General features: G+C 49.4%; 1 protein-coding gene across 1 annotated transcript in view; it reads right to left on the bottom strand.

Annotated features, from left to right (window-relative positions):
- Positions 1 to 354: 354 nt before the first annotated feature.
- Positions 355 to 25,993, bottom strand: part of LOC147086510 (GA-binding protein subunit beta-2-like) — a 32,908-nt gene continuing 7,269 nt past the window's right edge. Inside the window, exons 2-5 of the mRNA XM_085978596.1 lie at positions 22,080 to 22,247; positions 13,451 to 13,645; positions 6,008 to 6,149; positions 355 to 581 (exon numbers count right to left, since the gene is read on the bottom strand). Of these exons, the coding sequence (XP_085834722.1) occupies positions 370 to 581; positions 6,008 to 6,149; positions 13,451 to 13,645; positions 22,080 to 22,247 (717 nt within the window). The 3' untranslated portion in view covers positions 355 to 369. The remainder of the gene's footprint in view (positions 582 to 6,007; positions 6,150 to 13,450; positions 13,646 to 22,079; positions 22,248 to 25,993) is intronic.

Genomic DNA, 25,993 nt, shown 5'->3' with positions numbered 1-25,993 from the left:
GAGGGAGCGCTGCACTGTCGGCGGTGCCGTCTTTCGGATGAGACGTTAAACCCAGGCCCCACCTTTCCTCTCAGGCGGATGTAAAAGATCCCACGGGCATTATTTCGCAAGGTTGAGCGGGGGGGGGGAAGGGCGTTCTCCCCGGTGTCCTGGGCCCAATATTTATCCCTCAATCAACGTCACTAAAAACAGATGATCTGGTCATTATCACATTGCTGTTTGTGGGAGCTTGCTGTGCGCAAATTGGCTGCCGCGTTTCCCACATTACAACAGTGACCACACTTCAAAAGCACTTCATTGGCTGTGAAGCGCCTTGGGACGTCCTGAGGTGGGGAAAGGCGCTGGAGAAAGGCGAGTCTTTGTTTCTTTCTATGTACTTGTATCAATTAAGGGAGCTGAAATGGGGCAAATTTGATTTGTGATATATATAAAATCGGCACACGTTATGACACATTTGTGGAAATTACCTGCAGTCCTGGTTGAATTTGATAGTGGCCCTGAAGCTTCCGCTAAAGCAGCCAAGGTAGCCAGTACTGAGGTTGTGGAGTTACCAAAATGCACTGTGGTTACACCAGATTCACCTGCAGAGGCAATGAGGGGTTAGACTCTGCACCAGATTGAGAAACAGTCGCGAGCATCCGAGGGTGGAAATCAAGCAGGTTCGGATCGGTGGGGGGGGGGCGGCGGGGCGAAGGGGAACACCCCTCCCAACTCCCAAAATAAAACAGGTCAATGCGTGGCGAATATACGCCGTTGTGTTACTAACACAGCACAGGGTGTTGGGACAGATTAATACGACTTGTCGGTTTTTGCCACACGTTTCAAAAATTATACGTCACAGCAAATCAGATTTTTTTTTTTTTAAGTCACAAATGACTATTCGATGGCAGTCATTTCCAACTCTGGGCAATTTTAAATTTTATTTTGAATCTTCAAAAGGGATGCGTTTCAGGCGCCATACGCCCTATTTAAAAAAAAAAAGCCAGTGTGGTACAGGAAACTCTTATGTATCCGGGACCGGCGTGGTGCCGGTTTTTATCAAAAAGTCCGGATTACAGAGAGGTATCGTTAAAAGGTACGAGAGCCCCGTACACAGCAACAAATCCAGACTTCCCTGTTGCTTAGCAACATGTGCAGGAACCCCGGCCACAGACCAAGCATCCCTGTTGCTTAGCAACATGTGCAGCAACCCCGATTGCACAGCCACAGGTCCAGGAACGGCCACTAATATGAAGTAAAACTTACCTGAACCTACTCCTGAATTTTGCCGGTTAACCGAGATTTCCGGTTATTTAGGTGCCGGCAAATCGAGAGTTTCCTGTACCGAGCCACACAGATTTAATCCTTGGTCTGAACTGAGCTCACGGAGATCAGCTGGAGCAGGAGTAGGGATGGAACAATGGGCTGTAGCGCTCGAGGCCAAGGGATTGGGGGGGGGGGGGGGCGGGCGGGGGTGGTTTATATATATTTTTTAAAAAGCGGCCAGAATTATTACTCTCGATTCCTATCCATTACCCCACCGCGCCCCACGCGGAAAAGCACGTCAGGCTTGGCTGCAATGGCCCTGCCACGATCAAATAGTTCAACAACACCCGTCTTGGCCTCCACGCGAGGAATGGCCACTTCGATGAGGCACCCTTGAAACCCTACCCCAGCAAGAGTCGGCACCCTTCACAAGGAGAGGAAAAGGGAAAAGTCGGGGTTTTTTAAAAATATAAAGTGCCTGCTCTTAACTTGTACACAACACGGAGCTGACTGGCGGATTTTGCCTGCACTGCAGCAACATTCTGAAAGGGTTCCTTTACCACCCACTCTGGAATGCTGACTGTTAAAATGTTGCGGCCCCCCCCCCACCCCAAGGACCTGCTAGTTTGCACCATTTATGAGCTGTTTCGCATTTGACTCCTCACTCCACAGTCTGTACTGACATAACAAGAATCACTGCCCTCCAAAAGCAATTCATTGTAAACAGCGCTTCAACATACAAGACACCCTACAAGTTATTTATCCACAATAAGTGGCCTCTCTCCCCTCCCCTCCCAAAAAACCCTTGCAAAATACAAAACAGATTAATCTATCAAATCTAATGAGAATGTATCGTGCAGCTATTACTCATAGTGCAGCCTTCATAACTCACGTCGGCACTCCCCGTGTCTTAATCACGTACAGGTACGTGCAGGTACAGCAAGCAATTAGGAAGGCAAGTGGCATTTTGGCCTTTATTGCAAGGGGGTTGGAGTATAAGAGTGAGGAAGTCTCGCTGCAATTGTACAGGGCCTTGGTGAGACCACACCTGGAGCACTGGGCACAGTTTTGTTCTCCGTACCTAAAGGAAGGATATACAGGAAACTTTGGTTTATCCGGAGGTTAACTGTCCGGAATGCTCGATCCACCGGCAAAATTCAGGAGTCGGTTCAGTAAGTTTTTTTTCTTTTCGTTGCTTTTTTTTTTCCACCAGTCAGGCTCTGCAAGGTCTAGCTGAAGCTGTTGCTGAGCTACAGAGACGCTTGCAAGCTACGGCCGACTGTTTAGAAGCTGTTGCAACAGGGTTTGTTGCTAGATACGGAGCTCTAAAGCTTCCGTATGTTTTAACATTAGCGCTGCTTTGTCCGGTAGTTTTGATGGGACGGCAACAGCTCGGTCCCGTCGGTGCCGGATAGCACAAAGTTTCCTGTACTTGCCTTAGAGGGGGAGTAACGAAGGTTCACCAGATTGATTCCTGGGATGAGAGGGTTGTGTAGAATGGGCCTATACTCTCTGGGGTTTAGAAGAATGGGAGGTGATCTCATTGAAACATATCAGATTCTGAGGGGGATTGACAGGGTAGATGCTGAGAGGCTGTTTCCCCCTGGCTGGAGAGTCTAGAACCAGGGGGCACAGTCTCAGGATAAGGGGTCGGCCATTGAGGACTGAGATGAGGAGGAATTTCTTCACTCAGAGGGCGGTGAATCTTTGGAATTCTCTACCCCAGAGGGCTGTGGAGGCTCAGTCGTTGAGTATATTCAAGACTGAGATCGATAGATTTTTGGACTCTCGGGGAATCGAGGGATATGGGGATCAGGTGGGAAAGTGGAGTTGAGGTCAAAGATCAGTCATGATCTTATTGAATGGCGGAGCAGGCTCGAGGGGCTGTATGGTCCTGCTCCTAATTCTTATGTTCTTATAGTGCAGTTTACATAACTCACACCAGTACTGAGGGAGCGCCGCACTGTCGGAGGGGCGGTACTGAGGGAGCGCCGCACTGTCGGAGGGGCGGTACTGAGGGAGCGCCGCACTGTCGGAGGGGCGGTACTGAGGGAGCGCCGCACTGTCGGAGGGGCGGTACTGAGGGAGCGCCGCACTGTCGGAGGGGCTGTACTGAGGGAGCGCCGCACTGTCGGAGGGGCTGTACTGAGGGAGCGCCGCACTGTCGGAGGGGCTGTACTGAGGGAGCGCCGCACTGTCGGAGGGGCGGTACTGAGGGAGTGCCGCACTGTCGGAGGGGCGGTACTGAGGGAGCGCCGCACTGTCGGAGGGGCGGTACTGAGGGAGCGCCGCACTGTCGGAGGGGCGGTACTGAGGGAGCGCCGCACTGTCGGAGGGGCGGTACTGAGGGAGCGCCGCACTGTCGGAGGGGCGGTACTGAGGGAGCGCCGCACTGTCGGAGGGGCTGTACTGAGGGAGCGCCGCACTGTCACAGGGACGGTACTGAGGGAGCGCCGCACTGTTGGAGGGGCGGTACTGAGGGAGCGCGCACTGTCGGAGGGGCGGTACTGAGGGAGCGCCGCACTGTCGGAGGTGCCGTCTTTCGGATGAGACGTTAAACCGAGGCCCCCCGTCTGCCCTCTCAGGTGAACGTAAAAGATCCCACGGCCACTATTTCGAAGAAGAGCGGGGGGGGGAGTTCTCTTTGCTGTCCTGGGGCCAATATTTATCCCTCAATCAACATCACTAAAACAGATGATCTGGTCATTATCACATTGCAGTTTGTGGGAGCTTGCTGTGCATAAATTGGCTGCCGTGTTTCCTACATTACAACAGTGACCACACTTCAGAAAAAGTACTTCATTGGCTGTAAAGCGCTTTGGGACGTCCTCAGGTGGTGAAAGGCGGGGGAGAAATGCAAGTCTTTGTTTTTCTCCTTCCGCCCACCCCAATACCCGCACTGGTGCACTGTGATGTAAAAAGACTACTAAGTGCTTGGTTTGTGTATAAAACAAGGCTTTAATCAACTGTTTCACAACCATGAGATTTCTAGTTACATCACTAGTTCCTGGTTACAGAAACATCCTGAGCAAGCTGGGCCCACGCCCGAGTATTTATACTCCTTGGACGGCGCCACCAGCTGGCCGCCCAGTGTTACTGCATGAGTCATGATAAGATTCATGACACACTGCACAGTGTACAGAGTCAGAGCTGGAGGGTCGCAGACTTCCTTTATCTGTGCCTAGTTAGGTGATCTCACCCTTGGGTGGCAATGGGGAGACTCCAACTGGCGCAGTATCCGCGGTGGTGAGAATGGAAGGAACGCCCAATCGCATCCCAACAGCCTGTCGGTGCTCATTGGCTAGGTTCACCCGTAACGCATGGTCACCTGATGGACTGACGGTATCGAAGGGCGCCACAGCAAAACCTGACCCTGTCCCCAGCTGAGCTCCCCCTTGCACCTCCACACTCATTGGGCAGCCATCGGCAACAATAACTTGCATTTATACAGCTCTCTTTTTTTTTTTAAAACGTAGAAAAACCTCCCAAAGGCAGTGCACAGAGGTGCGAGAAAAGAAATGAGCCAAGGAAGTACATATTAGCACCAAAAGCTTGGTCAAATTGGTGGGTTTTACAAAGAGTCTTAAAAGGAGAAAGAGGTGGAAGAGTTTAGGGGGGGAATTCGAGCGTGTGGGGCTTAGGCGGCTTGAAGGCACAGCTGCCAATGGTAGGGTGAAGGGCCGGGGGGGGGCGGGGAATGCACAAGAGGCCAGAATTAGAGGAACAGAGAAGGTTTGCAAGGATGGAAGAGGTTAGAGAGATCGGGAGGGGCAAGGCCTTGAAGGGGTTTAAACGCGCGGATTATAACACTAAATTTGAGGCATTGACAACCGCAGAAGTTTCATGGCAAATGGAAAGCCAATGATTCGGGTGTTGGGAATTTGAAAGTGCAGTTGTAAGTGACTGGCGGGGTGGGGGGGGGGGCGGTTCCAGAGACAGATGCAGAAGGAAGCAAGATTGGAAGGAAGCAGGGGGATATGGGTGGTGAGAGATACAATATTGGAGAGGGCCTCGTCGGTCATCCAGGCAACTGATGTAGAGAAGCCACGGAAGATGTCAAGGTGGCCGTGAACATGGGTAGGAGAGTTTAGGGAGGACAGCCCAGTGAGCTCAGTCGGTAGAGCATCCGGCTTTTAATCGGAGGACCTAGGGTTCAAGCCCAAGTTCGAGCGCTGCTTTTATAGCAGAGATACATTTAAGGGGATGTACACGAAGGAGAAAGGAAGAGAAGGATATGTTGCTAGGGTGAAATGAAGCAGAGCGAGAGGAGGCTCGTGTGGAGCATAGACCAGTTGGGCAGAATGGCATGTTTCTGTGCTATAAATACTATGTAATACTACTCTGTAATTTAGAGGAGGGGAAGGGGCGATGCAATGCACATTGCAATCACGGAGGATGAGGCTCCACTGGCCAAGTCCAAGGGGGTAGTGGTGGATGGGACAGGAAGGAGGTTGGCGTGGTTAGGCCCCTAGCAGGAACCCTGATATTTTCTCTTCTCCGCAAGCATCACCAAGTGCCACTGCCGCCGTCAAAGCCGAGATCGGCGAACTCAGCACGTCCTAGACGGCAAGGCTCGGGATCACACAGACTGAGCCACGACGGAGCTACCAAACGGTAATAATTATAAGAAAAGATTACAAAAAACAGTCCGACCATGGGAGAGTGCCGATAGCCAATGATTGCCCCGTTATGGAATTCAGTCTCAGCACCTTTCTTAAATTAGCCCTTTTCAGAAAGACCCCACAAATTGCCCCGTACACACCTGAGCTTGTTTTGGTAGATGCGGAAGAAACCAGCCCCGTCAGATTCATTACCCCTGCGGGCGCAATGATGAACTGCGGTGTGGCGACGGCGACCGAATTCGCCCTCTCTGGATTCGTGTTCACTTGGTTCTGCATGGCTTCCTGAGAGGGTGGGGGGGGAACGACACACAAGATGAACCATTTACAGGGGTCCCATGGCAGCGTGCTCACTGGGTTAATACCTTCGCGGATGCAAACCGACATTGCTAAAAATCCAGGTTTCGGGTAACGGACAGCACATTACGAGGCTGGAGTGCATAGTGCTTTAATGTAAAAAAAAAACAACGACAATCTCACTCCGTGAGGCCGCTAAATGTGGGAAATTTAAAAGAAATTCACACTGGTGCAGTTGGGGACGCTCTTGAGATTTGTAGTTGCAGCACATCATAGGTTTGATGAAGACGACCCTTTGGCCTATTTGAGTACTTCCACAATACCAGATCAGAGATAACTTTACCCTATACTAAAACATGCTAAGCACCTGGGAATAGAAACATAGAAGATAGGAGCAGGAGTAGGCCATTCGGCCCCTCGAGCCTGCTCCACCATTTAATGTGATCATGGCTGATCATCCAAATTCAGTACCCTGTCCCTGCTTTCTCCCCATATCCCTTGATCCCTTTAGCCTTAAGAAATATATCTAACTCCTTCTTGAATATATTTAATGAATTGGCCTCTACTGCCTTCTGTGGTAGAGAATTCCACAGGTTCACCACTCTCTGGGTGAAGAAATTCCTCCTCATCTCTGTCCTAAATGGCTTACCCCTTATCCTTAGACTGTGACCCCTGGTTCTGGACTTCCCCGCCATCGGGAACATCCTTCCTGCATCTAGTCTGTCTAGTCCTGTTAAAATTTTATAAGTTTCAATGAGATCCCCTCTCATTCTTCTAAACTCTAGCGAATATAAGCCTAAAATGCCGGACACTGACACAGCATGCCCAAAATGGAAAGCATCCATCCTCGGGACCGACATCCTTCACCTTAATGAGCACAATAGCTGAAGAGAAATTTGGAATACCAAGTATTACAAAGTATTTACAGCACGAAACAGGCCATTTGGCCCAACAGGTCCATAAGAACATAAGAATTAGGAGCAGGAGTCGGCCATTCGGCCCCTCGAGCCTGCTCCGCCATTCAATAAGATCGTGGCTGATCTTCCACCTCAACTCCACCTTCCCGCACTGTCCCCATATCCCTTAGTATCCAGAAATCTATCGATCTCAGCCTTGAATATACTCAACGACTGAGCCTCCACAGCCCTCTGGGGTAGAGAATTCCAAAGATTCACCGCCCTCTGAGTGAAGAAATTCCTCCTCAGCTCAGTCCTCAATGGCCGACCCCTTATTCTGAGACTGTGACCCCTGGTTCTAGACACCCCAGAGAGGGGAAACATCCTCCCTGCATCTACCCCGTCAAACCCTTTAAAGAATTTTATCTGTTTCAATCAGATCACTTCTCATTTTTCTAAACTCTAGGGAGGGAATATAGGCCTAGTCTACGCAATCTCTCCTCATAGGACAATCCATGCTGGTGTTTATGCTCCACACGAGCCTCCTCCTACCCTACATCATCTCACCCTATCAACATATCCTTCTATTTCTTTCTCCCACATATGCTTATCTAGGTTCCCCTTAAATGCATCTATGCTATTCGCCTCAACCACTCCCTGTGGTAGAGAGTTCCACTTTCTCCCCACTCTCTGGGTAAAGAAGTTTCTCCTGAATTCCCGATTGGATTTATTGGTGACTATTTTATATTTATGACCCCTAGTTCTGGTCTGCCCCCCACAAGTGGAAACATCTTCTCTATGTCTACCCGATCAAATCCTTTCATAATCTTAAAGACCTCTGATGTAAGAAAACTACTAGGCACTTGGTCTTAGCTTTAAACAAAGCTTTAATCAACTGTTTTACAACATGGAGGTCTAGTTGTGTCCTTCACTAGTTCCTGTTAAAGAATGTCCTGAGCAAGCTGGGCCCGTGCCCCCTGGACAGCGCCACCCGTAGGCCGCTCAGTATTATTTCATAAGTCTTTCTTTCATGAATGACTGATTCATGTCAACCTCCATCAGGTCACCTCTCACTCTTTGTTTTATATAGAGAAAAGAGCCCCAGCCTGTTCAATCTTTCCTGATAAGTATAATACTTTTGTGACATCTGAACCACGATGCTTTAGTCTTGAAAATGCACTCCCAGAGTTATTTTTCATTAAATACATATGGTAGTTAACAGGCTTACCAAAGGTTATTGGCTTGACACAGGAATCTGGATGGAGATGTTAGTGAGTGCACAGCTGGGCTACAGATGTGAAGACACTGAATCTCAACAATTAGACATAATAACCGAAGCAGTGCGAGGCCACAGAATTCACTTGGGGTCGTTTTCAAAATGCACTTACTGGGAGCTGGAGCAGCATCTCAGTTAGCTGGCATTATGGAGCAGCCCCTGCCTGGCGGATAGTGGAAACGGTTAGATAATGGCGAGTCCTCAAATCTTCGAATGTAGTCTTTTTAAATAAACCTCATTAACCTCCCAGGTACATTTTAAACCAAGTTAATTTGAAAATGAATTCTGACAGATCCGATTCCTGCCAGCGTTCTTGTGGATAATCGAGAGTGTGTACGATGGCATGGCTGATAAATCAAGGCTGCACCGCGACAGCCATTTCGTCAAACTTGCAGCAAATTGCATCTCAACTGTTTATTCATTACATTAAGGGCATGGAACAAAAAGTGGACATTGTCCGGTACCCACCAACCCACCAAAATCTTGCAAATCTACACATTTCCTGTCCAACTTCCTGTTGTCACAATTTCTGGCCACACTTTTATGTCAACATTTAACAATGGCACTGCCTGCCTATGTAAACATGGCTAAAGGAAGTCTCGTATGTAAACAGTTCCCTGTCACAATTTAGTTGCAGGCTCGGTCCACTAGGTGGCAAGGTGGAACGAGTTTCGGAAGTCTCTTGCTTAACTCCGTCACCATCTTGTGTGTATAATACATATATAAAAACATGTTCATCAACTGACCAGAGCCAACACCAAGAACAATTTGCCAGCAAGTATAGAAGGTGCTGATATCCATTATAAAGAACTCACTTTGGTCCCCGTACCTAAGGAAGGATAGGTGAAACGGAGGTTCACTAGATTGATTCCTGGGATGAGAGGGCTGTCCTATGAGGAGAGATTGAGTAGATTGGGCCGATACTCTCTGGAGTTTAGAAGAATGAGAGGTGATCTCATTGAAACATGTAAGATTTTGGGAGGGCTTGGCAGGGCAGATGCTGAGAGGCCATTTCCCCCTGGCTGGAGAGTCTAAAACTAGGGGTTATAGTCTCAGGATAAGGGGTCAGCCATTTAGGACTGGGATGAGGAGAAATTTCTTCAGAGGGTGGTGAATCTTTGGAATTCTCTCCCCAGAGAGCTGTGGATGCTCAGTCGTTGAGTATATTCAAGGCTGAGATCGAGAGATTTTGGACTCTTAAGGGAATCAAGGGATCTGGGGATCGGGCAGGAAAGTGGAGTTGAGGTCGAAGATCTTATGATCTTATTGAATGGCGGAGCAGGCTCGAGGGGCCAAATGGCCGACTCCTGCTCCCAATTCTAATGTTCTTATGTTAACTAATGAAGTCTGTACTCTCATCTCAAGTAGCCAGTTATTTCCTGTCCAGTTTTCTCCCCAGTTTGTTCCCTTTTCTCCTGACGGAGCTGACTCGTTCTAGGGTACGGTTCTGTGGGCACGAGCAGCCCCCATTACCTAAAGTACCTTGTCCATCCTTCATGAATAAGTTAACCAGGGAGTGTGACCAGGCTACTTAACCAGGAGGGCATCAGAGCTGAGCTTGATTCTGTCCTCGACAAACGTCATCTCCCCAGCTAGGTTTAGATATCAAATCAGAAGCAAGAGCCCTGGCCGTAATCCGGGTCCCCACGTGTGAGTACGCGCTGGGTACTCACGCGTAGGCCCAACGAAAGTGACGGTTTCGTGCATGCACCGCGCATGCACGGGAAACCGGAACTTCCGTTCCCTTGAAAGAAGGGGTTGACAGGTGGAACGCGTGCGCCGGAGTGGCAGCGCGTGCGCATCGAACTTACGTTTTTTTCTTGCAGGTTTCCCCGGGAGGGTAAGTCTCCAGCAGTTGCACTTTTAAAAAGCAGGCGCAAGGCCTGCTTTTAACAAGGTAAGTGGTAAAATTAATTAAAATTAAAACATTTTTTCCACAGGTTTATTATTTTTAAATACTTTAAAGAAAGGTAAGTTTATTTTTAGCCCTGTTAGAAAATGTAATTAATTTTTTCAAAAATTTAAATTATTGTTTAAAATAGTTATTTCATGTAATTTATCGTTATTTTAAAAATGTGATTAAAAAAAACATTAATTTGAAGTTTTAGTGATGTTTTGGGGCTTATAGTATTTGTAAGTTTGACAGCTCTTCCTGTCAAATTTATGAATGAAGCATTCCCTGCTACCATTGGCTCCCCATGGCTCACGTGATCCCAGGGGATGCTTCCAACTAACTGCGCCCCTGGGATACACAAGCACTTCGCGCCGGCAGCTGGAGCAGGCCCAGGATCGGAATCCCACACGGGCCCACAGCTCAACGGCCGGCGCGCTGGGTAAGTGCAGGTCGGGGGGCTTACACCCGCGGGAAGCCCCCGACCCGAATTTCTGGACCAATATTTTTCATAGCTAACTGGAGGGCTGCGAGGCCATTGCAGTGCTCCGACCACCACCCTGGCACAGCACCGGTCGGTGTTTTGGTCTGTCTTGGGTGCTTTCTGAACCTCTGAAAGCCACAAAGTGCTTCGGAGCACCCCCGAGGATGTGAAAGGCACTGTATAAATGCAAATTCTTTCTTTCTGCTCTGACCCAATGATTACGTTGCTGTGAGGCTGCACCCCAAGTTTCACACTCTTTTCCCCTCCAAACTGTTCCAGTATCACATCAGAAGTGTGAAGTGATGCTATTTGGAAGGGCTAATAGGGAACCTTTAATCGGCCAGGCCTCTTGCTTCTGATTTGACATCTAACCCAGTTGGGAGATGACGTTTGCCGAGGACAGAATCAAGCTCAGCTCTGATACCTTCCTGGTTAAGTAGCCTGGTCACACTCCCTGGTTAACCTATAAATGGCACGTTTTTGAAAAGTGTAGACGAGCAGCGAGATCTTGGGTGTCCATATACACAAATCCTTAAAAAGGTGGCAGGGCAAGTTGATATGATTTGGACAGGTTGGGTGATTGGGCAGAAGCATGGCCGATGCAATATAACGTGGATAAATGCGAGGTTATCCACTTTGGTGCCAAAAACAGGAAGGCAGATTATTATCTGAATGGCAATAGATTGGGAGAAGGGGAAGTGCAACGAGACCTGGGCGTCCTTGTGCACCAGTCGCTGAAGGTAAGCATGCAGGTGCAGCAGGCGGTTAAGAAGGCAAATGGTATGTTGGCCTTCGTAGCGAGAGGATTCGAGTACAGGAACAAGGATGTCTTGCTGCAGTTGTACAGAGCCTTGGTGAGACCACACCTCCAGTATTGTGTGCAGTTTTGGTCACCTTATCTGAGGAAGGATGTTCTTGCCATGGAGGGAGTGCAGCGAAGATTCACCAGGCTGATACCTGGGATGGCAGGAATGACGTATGAGGAGAGATTGGGTCGATTGGGCTTATACTCACTGGAGTTTAGAAGAATGAGAGGGGATCTCATTGAAACTTATAAAATTCTAACAGGACTGGACAGACTAGATGCAGGAAGGATGTTCCCGATGGCGGGGGAGTCCAGAACCAGGGGTCACAGTCTAAGGATAAGGGGTAAGCCATTTAGGACAGAGATGAGGAGGGATTTCTTCACCCAGGGAGTGGTGAACCTGTGGAATTCTCTACCACAGAAGGCAGTAGAGGCCAATTCATTAAATATATTCAAGAAGGAGTTGGATATATTTCTTAAGGCTAAAGGGATCGAGGGATATGGGGAGAAGGCAGGGACAGGGTACTGAGCTTGGATGATCAGCCATGATCTCATTGAATGGTGGAGCAGGCTCGAGGGGCCGAATGGCCTACTCCTGCTCCTATCTTCTATATGTTTCTATAAGGTGGTCAAAAAAAAAACTTGGTTTAATAAATAAGAGGAATAGAATATAAAAGCAGAGATCATGCTTGAACTTTAGTTCGGCCTCAGCCGGAGTATTGTGGACAATTCTGGGCACCACACACTTCAGGATATAAAGGCCTTAGAGAGGGTACAGAGGAGGTTCTAGAAAAGAAACATAGAAAAATAGGGGCAGGAGCAGGCCATTCGGCCCCTCGAGCCTGCTCCGCCATTCAATATGATCATGGCTGATCCTCTATCTCAATACCATATTCCCGCTCTCTCCCCATACCCCTTGATGCCTTTTGTGTCTAGAAATCTATCTATCTCCTTCTTAAATATATTCAGTGACTTGGCCTCCACAGCCTTCTGTGGTAGAGAATTCCACAGGTTCACCACCCTCCGAGTGAAGAAATTTCTCATCTCAGTCCTAAATGTCCTACCCCGTATCCTGTGACTGTGACCCCTTGTTCTAGACCCCCCCCCAGCCAGGGGAAACATTTTCCCTGCATCCAGTCTGTCTAGCCCTGTCAGAATTTTATACCTTTCACCAGGTTGTTACCAGGGATCAGGGATTTCAGTTATGAGGAGCTTGTTAGAAAAGTTGGGACGGCTCTCCTTGGAACAGAGAAGGTTAAGAGGTGACCTAGTACATAAGAACATAAGAAATAGGAGCAGGAGTAGGCCAATCGGCTCCTCGAGCCTGCTCCGCCATTCAATAAGATCATGGCCGATCTGATCCTAACCGCCAATCTACTATCACAGAACCATCTCCTGAATCTAACAGAATTAGACACACGAAATAGGAGCATGATCAGGCTACACGGCCCCTGGGCCCGCTCCGCTACCCACAGGGCCATGACCGATCCGAACCTAGACTCATGTCCAAATTCCTGCCCGCTCCCCATAACCCTTAATTCCCTTTACTTCTAGGAAACTGTCTATTTCTGTTTTAAATTTATGTAATGATGTAGCTTCTACAGCTTTTTGAGGCAACATATTCCATGGACCTACCACCCTCTGAGTGATGACGGGGTTTTGATAAGAGCAAATAGGGAAACAAACTATTCCCTCTGGCGAGTGGGTCAATAACCAGAGGTCACAGATTCAAAATCATTGGGAAAAGCTTTCGAAGGGAGATGAGGGGAGTTTTTTTTTTTATTCAAGATTTGTGGGGATCGGGAACGGTGGTGGAAGCAGATTCCTTCTGCGCTGCAACTTTCCATAAGCTGGGACACGGCTTTCCTAAATAACCAAAGACACGTGCTCACGACTGGGAATGAAAACTGGGGTGGCTGAAAATTCTCTCCACGTACCTGCAATATTGCCACCAGTTCAGGGTTGTGCTTGTCGATGGCAATGTCGAAAGCATTTTTATCAAATTTGCTCAACGCGTGAACGTCTGCTCCATATTTTAACAAAATCTCCACCACCTCACGGTGATCATGTTCTACTGCCCAGTGCAGAGCAGTCATCTTCAGCATGTCCCTAGCATTTATATCTGCGTTGTTCTGCATTTGGGGGGGGGTGGAGGGAAAAAAAGGCAGCGGTTTTTAAGAGTCGAATCAACGAGACTGCCTGCATTCATATACATACACATCTCCGTGACACTGGCATGATAACATAGGAACAAGAGCAGGCCATTCAGCCCCTCGAGCCTGTTCCGCCATTCAATTAGATCATGGCTGATCTGCGACCTCGACTCCATTTGCCCGCCTTTGCTCCATACCCCTCCACACCCTTACCCAACAAAAATCGAATCCGTCTCAGTTTTGAACATTTTAATTCGCCCAGCATCCACTGTCTTTTGAGGGAGCGAGTTCCAGATTTCCACGACCCTGTGCGTGTGAAGAACTGCTTTGGTGTCAAAAACAGGAAAGCAGATTATTATCTGAACGGCAATAGATTGGGAGAAGGGGAAATGCAACGAGACCTGGGTGTCCTTGTGCACCAGTCGCTGAAGGTAAGCATGCAGGTGCAGCAGGCGGTTAAGAAGGCAAATGGTATGTTGGCCTTCGTAGCGAAAGGGTTCGAGTACAGGAGCAAGGATGTCTTGCTGCAGTTGTACAGGGCCTTGGTGAGACCACACCTTGAGTATTGTGTGCAGTTTTGGTCGCCTTATCTGAGGAAGGATGTTCTTGCCATGGAGGGAGTGCAGCGAAGATTCACCAGGCTGATACCTGGGATGGCAGGAATGACGTATGAGGAGAGATTGGGTCGATTGGGCTTGTACTCGCTGGAGTTTAGAAGAATGAGAGGGATCTCATTGAAACTTATAAAATTCTAACAGGACTAGACAGACTAGATGCAGGAAGGATATTCCCGATGGCGGGGGAGTCCAGAACCAGGGGTCACAGTCTAAGGATAAGGGGTAAGCCATTTAGGACTGAAATGAGGAGGAATTTCTTCACCCAGAGAGTGGTGAACCTGTGGAATTCTCTACCACACAAGGCAGTTGAGGCCAATTCATTAAACATATTCAAGAAGGAGTTAGATATATTTCTTAAGGCTAAAGGGATCAAGGGATATGGGGAGAAAGCAGGAACAGGTACTGAGTTTGGATGATCAGCCATGATCTCATTGAATGGCGGAGCAGGCTCGAGGGGCCAAATGGCCGACTCCTGCTCCTATCTTCTATGTTTCTATGCTTCCTGATTTCACTCCTGTACGGCCTGGCTCCAATTTTAAAATTATGTTCTCTTGTTCTGGATTGCCTCACCAGAGGAAATAGTTTGAAATAGTTTCTCTCCATCTACCCTTTATCATTTTAAAACACCTCAATTAGATCACCCCTTAGAATCAGAGAAAGTTACAGCACAGGAGGAGGCCACTCGGCCCATCATGTCAGTGCCGGCTGAAAAAGAGCCATCCAGCCTAATCCCACTTTCCAGCTCTTGGTCCGTAGCCCTGGAGGTTCCGGCACTTCAAGTGTATATCCAAGTACTTTTTAAATGCGGTGAGGGTTTCTGCCTCTCCCACCCTTTCAGGCAGTGAGTTCCAGACCCCCACCACCCTCTGGGTGAAAAAAGTTCTCCTCAACTCCCCTCTAATCCTTCTACAGGAAACTTTGGTTTATCCGGAGGTTATATGTCCGGAATACTCGATCTAACGGCAAAAATCAGGAGCCGTTTTCTATAAGTTTTTTTTAGTTCTTGTTGCTTTTTTTCTCCCAGTCTGGCACTGCAAGGTCTGTAGCTATAGCAACAGCTTCAGCAAGAGACGCTTGCAGCTGCAGCTGACTGTTTTGAAGCTGTTGCTAAGCAACAGGGTTTGTTGATTCACACGGAGCTTTTCAGTTCCGTATGTTTCAACATTAACGCTAGTTATGTCCGGCACTTTTGATGGTACGGCACCAGCTCGGTCCCGTCAGTGCCGGATATCAGAAAGTTTCCTGTACCAATAACTTTCAATCTCTGCCCCCCTGGTTATTGACCTCTCTGCTAAGGGAAATCGGTCCTTCCTCTCCACTCTATCCAGGCCCCTCATAATTTTATACACCTCAATTAAATCTCCCCTCAGCCTCCTCTGTTCCAAAGAAAACAACCCCAGCCTCTCCAATCTTTCTTCATAGCTAAAATTCCCCAGCCCAGGTAACATCCTCGTAAATCATCCTTGTAGATCACCCCTTAATCTTCTAAATTCAAGGGAATACAAGCTAAGTTTATGGGACCTGTTCTCATAGTTTAATCCTTTAAGCCATGGTGTCATTACGGTGGTCGCCTGTCATTTCAATTCACCGCTCCATTCCCACTCAGACCTCACCATCTGCGGCCTCTTGCATTCACAGAATCACAGAAACCCCACAGTGCAGATAGAGGCCATTTCGGCCCATCGAGCCTGCACCGACACATATCCCACCCGATCCCCGTAACACCTACACCAACACATATCCCACCCTATCCCTGTAACCCCACGTATTTAATCCCCCTAACACTAAGGGTCAATTTATCATAGCCAATCAACCTAACCCGCACATCTTTGGACTGTGGGAGGAAACCGGAGCACCCGGAGAAAACCCACGCAAACACGGGGAGAATGTGCAAACTCCACCCAGACAGTCACCCGAGGCCGGATTCGAACCCGGGTCCCTGGCGCTGTGAAGCAACAGTGCTAACCACTATGCCACCGTGCTGCCCCCTGCAACCCCACGTATTTAATCCTCCTAACACTAAGGGTCAATTTATCATAGCAAACATAGCATTGTTCCACGGAAGCTCAGCGTAAGCTCGAGGAACAGCACCTCATCTTCCGATTAGGCACTTTACAGCCTTCAGGACTCAATATCGAGTTCAGCAACTTCAGATCATAACCTCGGCCCCTATTATATTTTTTATCCACACTTTTGATTTGTGCCTTTTCCTTTTTTTCCTCTCTCTCCCACATGGCAGCTGTCTCTCACTCTGCCAGCGCATTTCACACTTCATCTCGAGCCATTGTCTGTTTCTTTACCTGTCCTAGTACCATCTCGTCTCACCTTGAATATCTCTTAATGTCTCTTCTTTCATCCCCTCCCCCATTTCCCCGCCCCCAAACTGCCTTCTGTTTCATTTCCTGCTTTTTCTCTCAGTCCCGACGAAGGGTTTCGACCCGAAACGTTGACTCTATTTCTCTCTCCACGGATGTTGCCCTGGCCTGCTGAGTTTTTCCAGCATTTTCTGTTGTCATTACGGTGAATCTGCGCTGTACACCCGCCAATAGCTCTTTCCTGAGGTGCGGTGCCCAGAACTGAACGCAGTGCTCCAGATGGGGTCTGACCAAGGCTCTACGCACCAGCTTTTCGTGATTTGTGCACGTGGGTTCTTGCATCCATTTGCTCCTCCACAGCTCCTACTCTTCACCCGCAAGAACATATTCGGGTTTGTCTTTCTCAGAGACAGGGTGGGTGACCTCACACTTCCCGCACATCCAACGAATACAATCGTGTCTTTCAAATGGAACCTCACTGCAGTACAGCGCAGTTTCAGACAATGGCTGGGGGGTGGCGGGGAAGGACGGGGTACAAAATCAACTGACGCACGTTATGCATGCAAAGCTGAAGAATTCTTATTGTAGACTGCCTTTCCACATATCTAACTGAGAAGACTTTTATCATCTCCCCTTATGCCGCTTTCTTGCATTTCAAAATTACATGGAATTTACAGCACAGAAACAGGCCATTCGGCCCGACTGCTCCGTGCCGGTGTTTATGCTCCACACCAGCCTCCTCCCACCCCTCTTCATCTCACCCCATCCACACCAGCCTCCTCTCACCCCTCTTCATCTCCCCCATCAACACCAGCCTCCTCCCACCCCTCTTCATCTCACCCCATCAACACCAGCCTCCTTCCACCCCCTCTTCATCTCACCCCATCAACACCAGCCTCCTCCCACCCCTCTTCATCTCCCCCCATCAACACCAGCCTCCTCCCACCCCTCTTCATCTCACCCCATCCACACCAGCCTCCTCTCACCCCTCTTCATCTCACCCCATCAACACCAGCCTCCTCCCACCCCTCTTCATCTCACCCCATCAACACCAGCCTCCTCCCACTCCTCTTCATCTCACCCCATCAACACCAGCCTCCTCCCACCCCTCTTCATCTCACCCCATCACCACCAGCCTCCTCTCACCCCTCTTCATCTCACCCCATCAACACCAGCCTCCTCCCACCCCTCTTCATCTCACCCCATCAACACCAGCCTCCTCCCACCCCTCTTCATCTCACCCCATCAACACCAGCCTCCTCCCACCCCTCTTCATCTCACCCCATCAACAGCAGCCTCCTCCCACCCCTCTTCATCTCACCCCATCCACACCAGCCTCCTCCCACCCCTCTTCATCTCCCATCAACACCAGCCTCCTCCCACCCCTCTTCATCTCACCCCATCCACACCAGCCTCCTCCCACCCCTCTTCATCTCACCCCATCAACAGCAGCCTCCTCCCACCCCTCTTCATCTCACCCCATCCACACCAGCCTCCTCCCACCCCTCTTCATCTCCCCCCATCAACACCAGCCTCCTCCCACCCCTCTTCATCTCACCCCATCAACACCAGCCTCCTCCCGCCCCTCATCTCCCCCCATCAACACCAGCCTCCTCCCACCCCTCTTCATCTCCCCCCATCCACACCAGCCTCCTCCCACCCTCTTCATCTCACCCCATCAACACCAGCCTCCTCCCGCCCCTCTTCATCTCACCCCATCAACACCAGCCTCCTCCCACCCCTCTTCATCTCACCCCATCAACACCAGCCTCCTCCCACCCCTCTTCATCTCACCCCATCAACACCAGCCTCCTCCCGCCCCTCTTCATCTCACCCCATCAGCATATCCTTCTATTCCTTTCTCCCTCGTGTGTTTATCCAGCTTCCCCTTAAATGTATCTATACTATTCGCCTCAACCACTCCCTGTGGCAGCGAGTTCCACATTCTCACCACTCTCTGGGTAAAGAAGTTTCTCCTGAATTCCCCATTGCATTTATTCGTGACTAGCTTATATTTATGGCCATTAGTTCTGGTCTCCCCCGACAAGTGGAAACATCTTCTCTACGTTTACCCTATCGAACCCTTTCATAATCTTAAAGACCTCGATCAGGTCACCTCTCAATCTTCTCTTTTCTGGAGAAAAGAGCCCCAGCCTGTTCAACCTTTCCTGATAGTTATAACCTCTCAGTTCTGGTATCGTCCTTGTAAATCTTTTTTTGCACCTTCTCCAGTGCCTCGATATCCTTTTTAGAATATGGAGACCAGAACTGTGCACAATGCTCCAAGTGTGGTCTAACCAAGGTATACGGAGACCAGAACTGTGCACAGTGCTCCAAGTGTGGTCTAACCAAGGTATATGGAAACCAGAACTGTGCACAGTGCTCCAAGTGTGGTCTAACCAAGGTATATGGAGACCAGAACTGTGCACAGTGCTACAAGTGTGGTCTAACCAAGGTATATGGAGACCAGAACTGTGCACAGTGCTCCAAGTGTGGTCTAACCAAGGTATATGGAGACCAGAACTGTGCGCAGTGCTCCAAGTGTGGTCTAACCAAGGTATATGGAGACCAGAACTGTGCGCAGTGCTCCAAGTGTGGCCTAACCAAGGTATATGGAGACCAGAACACAGTGCTCCAAGTGTGTTCTAACCAAGGTCTATGGAGACCAGGACTGTGCAGAGTGCTCCAAGTGTGGTCTAACCAAGGTATATGGAGACCAGAACTGTGCACAGTGCTCCAAGTGCGGTCTAACCAAGGTATATGGAGACCAGAACTGTGCACAGTGCTCCAAGTGTGGTCTAACCAAGGTATATGGAGACCAGAACTGTGCACAGTGCTCCAAGTGTGTTCTAACCAAGGTCTATGGAGACCAGGACTGTGCACAGTGCTCCAAGTGTGGTCTAACCAAGGTATATGGAGACCAGGACTGTGCACAGTGCTCCAAGTGTGGTCTAACCAAGGTATATGGAGACCAGAGCCGTGCACAGTGCTCCAAGTGCAGTCTAACCAAGGTATATGGAGACCAGAACTGTGCACAGTGCTCCAAGTGTGGTCTAACCAAGGTATATGGAGACCAGAACTGTGCACAGTGCTCCAAGTGTGGTCTAACCAAGGTACATGGGGACCAGAACTGTGCACAGTGCTCCAAGTGTGGTCTAACCAAGGTATATGGAGACCAGAACTGTGCACAGTGCTCCAAGTGTGGTCTAACCAAGGTATATGGAGACCAGGACTGTGCACAGTGCTCCAAGTGTGGTCTAACCAAGGTATATGGAGACCAGAACTGTGCACAGTGCTCCAAGTGTGGTCTAACCAAGGTATATGGAGACCAGAACTGTGCACAGTGCTCCAAGTGTGGTCTAACCAAGGTCGATGGAGACCAGAACTGTGCACAGTGCTCCAAGTGTGGTCTAACCAAGGTACATGGGGACCAGAACTGTGCACAGTGCTCCAAGTGTGGTCTAACCAAGGTATATGGAGACCAGAACTGTGCACAGTGCTCCAAGTGTGGTCTAACCAAGGTACATGGGGACCAGAACTGTGCACAGTGCTCCAAGTGTGGTCTAACCAAGGTATATGGAGACCAGAACTGTGCACAGTGCTCCAAGTGTGGTCTAACCAAGGTATATGGGGACCAGAACTGTGCACAGTGCTCCAAGTGTGGTCTAACCAAGGTCGATGGAGACCAGAACTGTGCACAGTGCTCCAAGTGTGGTCTAACCAAGGTTCCACACAAGTTTAACACAACTTCTCTGCTTTTCAATTCTATCCGTCTGGAAATGAATCCCAGTGCGTGTTTTTTTTTTTTTTTTAAATAGCCTTATTAACCTGCGTCGCCACTTTTAGTGATTTGTGTATCTGAACTTCAGATAAAATTCAGCCGGCTGGTTATTACCCCCCAACGTTGCTTCTTTGTGAATGCACTCAGCATCTCTGTTCTCTTAACTTTCAGCTGTTGCGCTTTTATCCCTTCTTTCTTTTGGGGGCGTTCCTATAAAAAGGAGCACTTCCCAATCAGACGAAACTGGTTCTGTTGAAGTGTCCAGCCCGAAACATTCACCTGCCTATTTTCCTCCAGCTTTGCATGTTGATTTCGTCCCCCATTTCCCCCTACCCCCTCAATCTGAAACTGTGCCGTACTGCAGCGAGATTCTATTTCAAAGAGTCATAGGAACACAGAAGATAGGAGCAGGAGTCGGCCATTCGGCCCCTCGAGCCTGCTCCGCCATTTAATGCGATCATGGCTGATCATCCAAATTCAGTACCCTGTCCCTGCTTTCTCCCCATACCCCTTGATCCCTTTAGCCTTAAGAAATATATCTAACTCCTTCTTGAATATATTTAATGAATTGGCCTCCACTGCCTTCTGTGGTAGAGAATTCCACAGGTTCACCACTCTCTGGGTGAAGAAATTCCTCCTCATCTCTGTCCTAAATGGCTTACCCCTTATCCTTAGACTGTGACCCCTGGTTCTGGACTCCCCCGCCATCGGGAACATCCTTCCTGCATCTAGTCTGTCTAGTCCTGTTAGAATTTTATAAGTTTCAATGAGATCCCCTCTCATTCTTCTAAACTCCAGTGAGTATAAGCCCAATCGACCCAATCTCTCCTCATACGTCATTCCTGCCATCCCAGGTATCAGTCTGGTGAATCTTCGCTGCACTCCCTCCATGGCAAGAACATCCTTCCTCAGATAAGGCGACCAAAACTGCACACAATACTCAAGGTGTGGTCTCACCAAGGCCCTGTACAACTGCAGCAAGACATCCTTGTTCCTCTACTCAAACCCTCTCGCTACGAATGCCAACATACCATTTGCCTTCTTAACCACCTGCTGCACCTGCATGCTTACCTTCAGTGACTGGTGCACAAGGACACCCAGGTCTCGTTGCACTTCCCCTTCTCCCAATCTATTGCCGTTCAGATAATAATCTGCCTTCCTGTTTTTGCCACCAAAGTGGATAACCTCACATTTATCCACATTATACTGCATCTGCCATGCATCTGCCCAATCGCCCAACCTGTCCAAATCATCCTGGGGTTTCTCGGCATCCTCCTCACAGCACACACGCCCACCCAGCTTTGTGTCGTCTGCAAACTTGGAGATATTACATCTAGTTCCCTCGTCTAGATCATTAATATACAGTGAATAGCTGGGGTCCTAGGACCGATCCCTGCGGTACCCCACTCGATTATACTCGGCAAATGGAGTTCAACGTCGGGGGAAGTGCAACGTCGGGGGAAGTGCGAGATCGTCCACTCTGGATCCGAGAAAGAAAGAAAAAAAAAAAATCGGTGTACGTACTTAATGCTGAGAATTAAGAGCTGCGGAGGAGCAAATGGATCTTTCGGGTGCTGACTGACCTGCTGTATAATGCCAGTGGCTTTGGTTTTTAGTTGAAGAACGCTGTGGTCTTGTTATTTTTTTTTAAACAAGGAAGGGCCCCCCCCCACATGAACAGATTTCTACTGAGAGATTACCCTGATCAACAGTTCCACTATGTTTGCGTGGCCTTCAGCGGCCGCCATATGTAGCGGTGTCCTGTCGACTTTGGTTCGGGCGTCCCGGCTAACTCCGGCTCGGAGGAGGACTTCCGCTGTGGAGTAATGGCCGTACTGGGCTGCGAGGTGAAGAGGAGATGTGCCGAGCTGGGGAAAAGGAGAATGATACATCAGATTCCATCACAGTGAGAGGCACCTAAAATATAAAACGGTGCAATCTGGTGGCGTACGCCTCAAACAGCAGTTATTAGAATGGATCGATGAGAACACTTTGCTGCATGAGGCTTCCCAAGCTTAAAAAGATCTACTCTCCTCGCCCCACATTTCTCCCTTCCACTCCTAGCAGTTCACCAGTGCCCCGCTCAAATTGTCCATTCTTCATGCACAAGCCTAGACAGTGACCATCCACACGCTGTTCGGCCGTGCAGGGCACCGCAGCGAAATGTGACCCTGTCCTCGCCCGATAATATTTGTTGTTTGGATGTGGAGAATTGCTGGCAAGGCCACATTTACTTCCCCGTCTCTAGTTGTCCCGGGGGCATCAAGAGTCAAGCATGTAGTGTGGGACAGGAGTCACATGTAGGCCAGACCATAGAAACATAGAAGATAGGAGCAGGAGTCGGCCATTCGGCCCCTCGAGCCTGCTCCGCCATTCAATGCGATCATGGCCGATCATCCAAATTCAGTACCCTGTCCCTGCCTTCTCCCCATATCCCTTGATCCCTTCAGCCTTAAGAAATATATCTAACTCCTTCTTGACTATATTTAATGAACTGGCCTCCACTGCCTTCTGTGGCAGAGAATTCCACAGGTTCACCACTCTCTGGGTGAAGAAATTCCTCCTCATCTCTGTCCTAAATGGCTTACCCCTTATCCTTAGACTGTGACCCCTGGTTCTGGACTCCCCCGGCCATCGGAAACATCCTTCCTGCATCTAGTCTGTCCAGGCCTGACAGAATTTTATAGGTTTCGATGAGATCCCCTCTCAATCTTCTAAACTCCAGCGAGTACAAGCCCAATCGACCCAATCTCTCCTCATACCGGGTCGGGGTGGCAGGTTCCCGTCCCTGCAGGACACGGAGGAACCAGTTGGGGGGCTTTAAGGCAACCGGCAGCTTTCATGGCGGGCTTTGAACTCATGACCGCCGAGTTGCTCATCCAGTAGCATAACCACTAGGCTACCATACCCTGATGTCCATGTGTTCCCTTTAAAGCAGAAATGGGAGCGCTGGATGATTTTCCCCCTCCTTAGCCCAGGAGTGTTGAGACTAACTGTAGTCCCCTCTGTCTCTCCAGTTCTTTGCAAATGTTACTTTCCCACTTATTTTGCACCCTTCGGCAGTCAACCTACACCCGGGCTTCTGCCACCCGAATGCGGGCCCACTAGGAGGCATGCCTGGTTTACCTGCTCTCCAACTTCCACCCCCCCCCCTTTATCTCTCTGTGAAGATGTGCCGCACCCACTAGCACTGTTAAAACCAACAGCTCACTTTTTACGGATGGAGAAGGTGACGCTGGAATGTGCTACCATCTGAGGGACTATATAGAAATTTACGGCACAGAAGGAGGCCATTCGGCCCATTATATCTGTGCTGGCCGAAAAAGAGCCATCCAGCGTAATCCCACTTTCCAGCTCTTGGTCCGTAGCCCTGGAGGTTACATAGAAACATAGAAGATAGGAGCAGGAGTAGGCCTATCGCCCCATCGAGCCTGCTCCGCCATTTAATGAGATCATGGCTGATCATCCAAATTCAGTACCCTGTGACGTAAGAAAACTACTCGGCACTTGCTCTAAGCGTTAAGCAAAGCTTTAATCAACTTTTACAACATGGAGGTCGAGTTGTGTCCTTCACTAGTTCCTGTTAAAGAATGTCCTGAGCAAGCTGGGCCCGTGCCCGAGTATTTATACTCTCCCTGGACAGCGCCACCCGCAGGCCGCTCAGTATTATTTCATAAGTCTTTCTTTCATGAATGACTGATTCATGTCATACTGTCCCTGCGTTCTCCCCATATCCCTTGATCCATTTAGCCTTAAAAAATATATCTAACTCCTTCTTGAATATAGTTAATGAATTCGCCTCAACTGCATTCTGTGGTAGAGAATTCCACAGGTTCACCACTCTCTGGGTGAAGAAATAACAGAGTACTTTATAAATGTGATGAAGGTTTCTGCCTCTACCACCCTTTCAAGCAGTGCATTCCCTCTGGGTGAAAAAGTTCCCCTCAACTCCTCTCTAATCCTTCTACCAATTACTTTAAATCTCTGCTCCCCTGGTTATTGACCTCTCCGCTAAGGGAAATCGGTCCTTCCTATCCACTCTATCCAGGCCCCTCATCATTTTATACACCTCCAATTAAATCTCCCCCTCGGCCTCCTCTGTTCCGGCTCTTAAGCCAGCACTGAGAATTAGGGTTGAACGGTTTCGAAAGTCGCAGTCCAGAAATTTCGACACGGTAAACCACGCTGTCGGTCTTTAAAAAGGGAGCTGCCTCCGCCCTCGCTTCTGTGACTCACGGTGGTGAAGTGTTTTAGATCAAGGTCTTCCAACAGCAACAAAGCAAGCCTCTGAAGCACGAGCCTTGCCCCCCCATCCTACGCTGCCCGCTGCCTGGATGTGGACTTGGCAGAACTGGGACTGTGAAACCTAACCTACATCCAAACTCCCAACTTAAAAACCACAGAAACATGGCCAACAGCACTTCAGAACACCCAAGAAACCGAATACTTGAACCTCAAGCTTTTAAACTTCCTCCCGTAGGTTTTTATTTTAAAAATACAAGCTATGGCAATATGCATTTTAATCATTACAAAACAACAACACACGGACTTTTTAATTAAACCAAAATAGCCAATCTGTGGTGCGGGGAATGTGTTCAATTTAACAGTTCAGCGATCTTAAACTGTTCGACTGAAGCTACATTTATCGCTGTACTTTTAGAAATCAAATCTGGGAGGTTCCCATCCCCAGTTTAGCAGAGAAGTCAATAACCAGGGGGGGCAGAGATTGAAAGTCATTGGGAGAAGGATTAGAGGGGAGTTGAGGAGAACTTTCTTCACCCAGAGGGCGGTGGGGGTCTGGAACTCACTGTCTGAAAGGGCGGTAGAGGCAGAAACCCTCACCGCATTTAAAAAGTGCTTGGATATGCACTTGAAGTGCCGTAACCTCCAGGGCTACGGACCAAGAGCTGGACAGTGGGATTAGGCTGGGTGGCTCTTTTTTGGCCGGCATGGACACGATGGGCCGAATGGCCTCCTTCCGTGCCGTAAATTTCTATGTATCAGTTTTGGTACTTTCTAAATAAGACACGTTCACTCCCCCGAGTAGTTAACCACTATCGGATTGCAGACATAAGACAGCACACGTCTAATCTCCGAGCTGTGTTGAATTAGTTGAACTCAGGCTGTGCAACAGACAGAATTGTCCTGTGCACCAATGGGAGGGGAGTGGGGGAGCGGGGGAGTGGGGGAGTGGGGGAGCGGGGGAGTGGGGGAGCGGGGGGGTGGGGGGAGAGGGAGACGGGAGGGGAGGGAGACGGGAGGGGAGGGAGACGGGAGGGGAGGGAGACAGGGGAGGGGAGGGAGACAGGGGAGGGGAGGGAGACAGGGGAGGGGAGGGGGGGAGGGGAGGGGGGAGGGAGGGAGGGGAGGGGAGGGGAGGGAGAGAGGGGAGGGGAGGGAGGGAGGGGATAGGACAGGGAGAGGACATGACAGGGAGAGGGGGGACACACAGGGGCAGGTAGACCAAACGCCCCAAAATTGCCCTCGCGCCCCAAAATTGCCCTCGCGCCCCAAAATTGCCCTCGCAACGCGGGGCTCGCTAGGCAGGGGGAGGGGCCAGAGAGAGGGACAGAGGGGAGTGGGGGAGGGGTGGGCGGGGAGAGGGAGACAGGGG

The sequence above is a fragment of the Somniosus microcephalus genome, unplaced genomic scaffold (assembly GCF_052327205.1).
Source record: "Somniosus microcephalus isolate GS21.2 unplaced genomic scaffold, FLI_Smic_1.0 unresolved_chr7, whole genome shotgun sequence".
NCBI lineage: Eukaryota > Metazoa > Chordata > Chondrichthyes > Squaliformes > Somniosidae > Somniosus > Somniosus microcephalus.
The sequence above is the reverse complement of the archived record's forward strand: the minus strand, read 5'-3'. Positions and strand labels throughout refer to the sequence as shown.